We start from the raw sequence: 6,842 nt of genomic DNA on the forward strand, positions 1-6,842 counted from the left end.
AGATGTGTGTGTGTGTGTGTGTGTGTGTGTGTGTGTGTGTGTGTGTGTGTGTGTGTGTGTGTGTGTGTGTGTGTGTGTGTGTTTGACAAGGAGAGAGACAGAGACACAGACAGAGGTAGAGAGCTAGAAAGTGTGTGTGTGTGTGTGTGTGGTGTGTGTGTGTGTGTGTGTGTGTGTGTGTGTGTGTGTGTGTGTGTGTGTGTGTGTGTGTGTGTGTGTGTGTGTGTTTGACAAGGAGAGAGACAGAGACATAGACAGAGGTAGAGAGCTAGAAAGTGTGTGTGTGTGTGTGTGTGTGTGTGTGTGTGTGTGTGTGTGTGTGTGTGTGTGTGTGTGTGTGTGTGTGTGTGTTTGACAAAGAGAGGGACAGAGACAGAGGTAGAGCGCTAGAAAGTGTGTGTGTGTGTGTGTGTGTGTGTGTGTGTGTGTGTGCGCGCGCGTGTGCAGCCATGCCATGGCAGTGCGAGGGTTGCAAGGGAAGGGAGCCTGCCACACACGTACACGTCCACACCATCTCCTCTGGGTTTAGGAGATTCAAATACATTCCCCCCCAGAAGTAGCAATTTTTTCTTTCTTTCTTTCTTTTTTTTTTTTTGTCAAATAAAGCACCAATACTTGCGCTTAGGAGTCACAATGACTCCAAGTGGTCCAGTGGAGAAAAATAGAGATGAAGGACTTTTGGGTACAAGAGTTCTGGAGCAATGACATGGATATTGGACAGACTGACATGACACATCAACTGGTGTCCTCATCCGCCGTCTGTCCATTCTCTTTCACCTCTTCCTTTTCCATCTGTGTCTCCGTCTTTTTATCTGTCTCGATCTGCACATTTTCCATCTTCCCCTCTACTTCCTCCACCTCCTCCTCCAGCACTTCTTCTTCGTCGTCTTCTTTATGAACGTCCTCAGACATCCCCTCGCTCACTCCGCTGCTCTCTCCGTCCCCTACGTCCTCTTCCTCTTTGTCCCCCGTGTCCCCCGGCGCTACATCCTTGTCCGCTGGCGCGTCACTGGTGTCTACAGCGTCCTTCTCGCTGTCCCGCTCGGTGTCCCTGTCCAGCTCGTCTGGGATGTCGTCCGTGTTTCCTGAGTCACTGCTGCCTGCCGAGCTACACGTGGGGGAGCTCCTGTGGCAACGGCAACAAGACACAATGTTACTTGGCATGGTAGAAAATAGTTTGAGAGAGCCCGCACACCTCAAAGGTTTCCTTTTAAGCAGGTACTTATTCAGGGTACATCAGTCAGTTTTTTTACAAGGAAGAGCGCGACACTGCTTCCTCACGGTTCACCACTTTTTATTTTTCTTGGTGCTGACGAAAGCATTAAGAAACACAAAAAGTGGTGAAGAAGCAGTGTCGCGCTCTTCCTTGTAAAAAACTGACTGATGTTAGAAAACAGTACCACAACTTCAGGACCCCTTCACATGTGGATCACAATGAAAATTCCTACACATGGGCCCTACTTCACATTAGGGATTAGCCATGACACTGTGGTTATAGGCAGGGCTCTGAATTAACACCAGCCAATTGGCCACATGCTTTAATGATTTAAAAAAGATGTTACCCTCAAGGTTCACCTGATATCCTTAGCACTAGCAATGTCACTCTTTACAAAATGTTAATCCTCCTAAAACATACCTTTGCATGAATCATTGACCTTTAAGCATGCCAATTTCCACCTTACATCCAACTTCTCCTACGATATGAAATATTGTGTGAACCTTCTTTAAATGTTTATTTAAATGTCCTTTTCAGACACACATCACAGAAGACAGTTCACAAACATGACAAGTCACATGTGTAGGCATTGTGTTAACATTCTTGTAAGGTTGTTTAAATGTCCCGATTCACCTGACGTTACAGGCTGCCTGTATCTTCACAACGCACCTGCCATTATGGTCATAATGATGACATTTCACATGTGAGGCATTGTGTGCATACGTCTGCAAATGTTGTTTTTCCTGACACATCTTAATCCTCAGTAAGGATTAAGGAATTCTGTCAACATTCTTCTAAGGCTATTTAACCCATTTTAGCCTAAGCCCTTTTTGGGAAAGGGTGCCCTCTGCCTAAATATCGCAGCCTTCGTTCGAAACACATACAAACATCAAATAAGTTGCATTTAAAAGCCATCATTTTGCATTACAATGTGTTCATTCAGCTTAAACATACCCACATTTGAATAAAACCCCTCAAATCTCAATAGCCCGAATGCAGCATATACAGAATGTGTAGGCAGGCTAAAATGGCTTTTCCTAAACGTACCTGCCGTTGGCCCCGGGTCCGGAGCCCTTGATGAGCCTCCTGCAGGTCTCCATCTGCACGTCCAGGCCTCTCTTCATGCTGCACATCTCCATGTACTCATGCAGGTGCCGGTTCATGTCATTCTTGGCCGTGGCCAGCTCCTCCTGAGGATGAAGGAAACAGAGACACATGCATATGGGTATAAACAGGAAACAGAGACACATGCATATGGGTATAAACAGGAAACAGAGACACATGCATATGGGTATAAACAGGATACAGAGACACATGCATATGAGTATAAACAGGAAACAGAGACACATGCATAATTGGTTTTACTATTTGAGGTGCTCATTGGGTCCCCCCTGTACCAGGGGCTGGGTCCAATAGCACTCTACCGCCAGAGACACATGCATATGGGTATAAACAGGAAACAGAGACACATGCATATGGGTATAAACAGGATACAGAGACACATGCATATGAGTATAAACAGGAAACAGAGACACATGCATAATTGGTTTTACTATTTGAGGTGCTCATTGGGTCCCCCCTGTACCAGGGGCTGGGTCCAATAGCACTCTACCGCCAGAGACACATGCATATGGGTATAAACAGGAAACAGAGACACATGCATATGGGTATAAACAGGATACAGAGACACATGCATATGGGTATAAACAGGATATAGAGACACATGCATATGGGTATAAACAGGATATAGAGACACATGCATATGGGTATAAACATTAGACATATCATTCCATCTCAGATCTGTAGCTGTGTCCTGCTCTCACCTCGATCTGGCCAATGGTGTCCTGGTACTCCTTCTCTCTGTCCTTCATGAGGGTCTCCGTCTCATCAATCAGGCTGCCCAGACTGGCATCGTTGGATGCCTAGACAGGAGGGCAAACAGAGCACACAAGGATGGATTGCTACACAGGCCTACCGAGGCCCAGTCCCAGGGGCCCAAGAGCCAAGGGGGCCCTGAAGCCCAAGCCCTTTCATTTCCATCATCATGTTGCGTTATAATCACACTTTTTACAAATTGTATTTTAAGTTGTGATAAGCCACTGCTCATCTGTTTAGAAGGTGCAGGATTCAGTTGAAATTTCTGTATAAAAAGGAGACAATCCGCAACACTTCAGGTCTTTTTTGTGCAAAGAAGCTTTACTTGACTTGCAAGCTTTCGGTCCTTAGACCTTCATCAGGCAGTGTGTAACAACTGCATTTTCACATTTTCTCTGGGGACAAACACCCAACAACATAGGGTCCCTAACATCTGGAGAGGGGGCCTTATTTGTTGTCTGGCCCAGGGGCCCATTGAAGTCATGATCCGTCCCTGCAAACACACACTGTTTCAGACGGCAGAATAAAGCTACTTTAAGCACTTAGAATACTGATGCATCCTGGGAGTCCTCAAGAATACAAAGTAGGCTTTTTATGTCTGTTTCATTATGCACTCCTGGAAATATGGCAGTGCTTTCACAGAATGCCTTCACATATATCCAATAATGCTAAATAAGGAGTCAGCAAGCACATTGACTTCATTAGCCGTATGTCACTTGCATAGGCCTATTGAGGATTTGAAACGGCCTCTGCAAATGTAGTAGATCTTACACATACACACACACTGCCTAGCTTCAGAGAGTGGAAAACCCTGGCACATATTTAAATGAGCTGCACATTTGCTGAACCCACTAATCACATACCTCTTTCAGCCTCAGATTGACAGGAGTCGTAACTTAGTCAAACAAATCATTATGGTGTTAGCTTGGTTAGGAGACCCTTGAAGTTTCTTTAAAGATCTCTTTTTGTCTGTCTTCGAATGTCTCCCTTTTAAAGTCTCTTTAAATGGTCTCTGGTCAGGAAAAGTTTCAAAAACACTCAAGGCTGCCTGACCTCCCATGACGCACTGCTTCTTGGCTAGGAGAATGGTACTTTCAGTTTTCTTTTAGTGTTGTCTCTTTAAGTGGTCAGAAAAACTTTGATAAACACACAAGTGCCTCTAAAGTCCCACCTTTCACTGCTTCTGTTTGTGTCTCCATTGTCTACCCTGTCAGTCCCGTTATATGTATATATATATATTTTTTTTATGGGCAGTCATGGGTAAGCAGTTAGGGCGCCACACTGCTCCCTTGGGGCACCATTGGGGGCTGTCCCCTTGCACGAGTGAGGCATTAATGCAATTTCATTTTGTGCAGTGTTCACCTGTGTGCTGTGGATTGCTGTGTCACAAAGACAATGGGAGTTGGAGTTTCCCAGTTGGGCTTTCACTTTCATATGTAATACATCCGTGTCTCAGTTTCTCCACTATCCCTTCTCTCACTGCTTCTAGGCTTTTACTTACATGTACATGTACCAAAAGTTAACAATCATTGTACTACACTACTATGACATAACACAGAATCTTTATTAATGCATTACGACTTGGTCAGTGCCATTCTGGTAACAGCAAACGTATAACTTTGTGTCTTAACGGCTAAAGAAGCTTTCAGTCAGGAAAACTTTGACAAATAACTCTGTTTTCTCTACTATCCCTCCCATCACTCACTCCTTCTGTGGCGTCTCCACTGGTGGCACCCGTTGCCGTGACGACAGCGCCGGGTGAGTTGTAGTTGCAGAAGTCCTCCCAGAGCAGCAGGGTCTCCTCTGTCTCCTCCCACGCCAGGCTGTCACAGTCGTCATCAAACTCAAACGTCTCCCGCCTGGAGACAAAGGAATTGTCTAAAACACTTCTGCATGTGAGGAAGGACAGACGGGGACATAGACGGGACAGACACACACAGACACAGAGAGACAGGCGCAGAGACACAAACGCACACACACAGACGCAGAGACACAAACACACACACACAGACAGAGAGAGACAGAGACACAAACGCACGCACACAGACACAGAGAGACAGACACAGAGACACAAACACACACACAGACACAGACACAGAGAGACGTACGCAGAGACACAAACACAGACACGCACAGACATAGACACAGAGACAGAAACACACACACACAGACACAGAGAGACAGAAGTAGAGACACAAATGCACAGACAAACACAGAGAGAAAGACGCAGACACACAAACGCACAGACAAGCACAAGAGACGGACACAGAGACACAAAGACACACCCAGCAACAAACACAGACACACGGACAGATGAAGACACACACAGACACACAGAGAGGAAATAAAGGAAAAAGAGGAAAAGAAGGAAGGAAAGAAAGAGGAAGAAAGGACATAAGAGGACACACAAACACAAAACGAATACATGTCCTTAAGAGAGAGGATTGGAATGACAGAACAGAAGAAGACAGCAAGACAGATCACCAAAGTATAAACACAGAAAAACACAGACAATCAAATAGACCAATACGGGCTATGGAACAGTTATGATTTAGAATCACCTAAACTTATTTAAAGTGCCACCCTGCCATCTAAAATGAATGCGGACAACAATGAGTGAAAAAGCACTGTAAAGTTTTCATGCAATTCACCATGATGACCACATGGTGGCACTGTATGACAACACGAGAGATTCCACATTTGCACTGACCAACTCATTGACCCCATATCGAGGTGCGGCCAGACAGGCCAATACTGAGCAGATTCACCTGCGGTCAGATGCAGGAACAACTGCGGTGATATTCAACACTGAATTTATTGCTCTTATTTTCCTCAAGTTTCATGCCCTAAGGAGAGTGTACAGGAATCCAAATGGCCTTCTGTAAACAGCTCGGCCATTACGTTTTAATGCAATGAAATAAAGAGAAATGAAATTAAAATAATCAGAGGTGTCAGTCCCAGGTTAGTTAAGAAGAACCCTTTTCCTGCTTTCTTTTTTTTTGACTTCTCAGAGTAAGCAATCTTCCTTTAGTACAAGTTATTTAACCTGCCTTGAGTACTAATTGTAATCAACAGCACCTCTGAATATGATTTTACTACATGTCCTTCCTTTGACATTCAATAACTCATATATCATCTGATGAAAAGTTAACTACCATAGTACTACTATGACTTATTATATGGTTGTGACGTCATCAGTCGAATGCTCCATTCATTTCAACGGGGCTCCCCAACGTTCGCACGTCTGTTATTTTTCGATAACGGACGGGTTGGTCTATAACAGACCGCTGTCAATGGCAACAAGACTTTTCACTGCTAAAGCGACTTTTCAACAAGACTCTAATCAGCTGCTGTGATAGACAACACCTGTTGTCCTGACTACCTAGCTGTTGCCTAGCGGTGTTCCACAACGGCACTGTTTTGTTTTGCGCAGCAACAATCTTAACATTAAATAGGCCTAAAGAAATGTCCCCGCCATGTGTGAATCATTTAAGTATATCCATATAATAAGCGGGTTAACTTTCGGCGAGTCGGTCGCTTTGTGGAATAGCAGCACTTCAGAGAGAACAAGACCCCTCCGCTCCGCGTCGGGGTCTAAAGATTCTCTCTGTCGTGCTGCTATTCCACGGTAGCGACCTTCTCGCCGAACGTTAACCCTTACATAACACAGGGCCTATAGAAATACACTGCAACTTGATCGTTGCCATTCTGGTAATAGCAAAATGTATAAGGGCATGTCTTAATGGGAGAA

General features: G+C 44.8%; 1 protein-coding gene across 2 annotated transcripts in view; it reads right to left on the reverse strand.

The window, feature by feature from the left end:
• Positions 1–231: 231 nt before the first annotated feature.
• iffo2a (intermediate filament family orphan 2a) overlaps positions 232–6,842 on the reverse strand; it is a 43,352-nt gene continuing 36,741 nt past the window's right edge. The window contains exons 6-9 of one of the 2 annotated variants that reach the window (XM_063208430.1): positions 4,797–4,980; positions 3,040–3,138; positions 2,264–2,406; positions 232–1,126 (exon numbers count right to left, since the gene is read on the reverse strand). In XM_063208430.1, coding sequence (XP_063064500.1) covers positions 736–1,126; positions 2,264–2,406; positions 3,040–3,138; positions 4,797–4,980 — 817 coding nt within the window. In that variant the 3' untranslated portion in view covers positions 232–735. The remainder of the gene's footprint in view (positions 1,127–2,263; positions 2,407–3,039; positions 3,139–4,796; positions 4,981–6,842) is intronic. The other variant, XM_063208431.1, reaches the window with a different exon arrangement.

This window comes from Engraulis encrasicolus, chromosome 10 (assembly GCF_034702125.1).
Source record: "Engraulis encrasicolus isolate BLACKSEA-1 chromosome 10, IST_EnEncr_1.0, whole genome shotgun sequence".
Lineage (NCBI taxonomy): Eukaryota > Metazoa > Chordata > Actinopteri > Clupeiformes > Engraulidae > Engraulis > Engraulis encrasicolus.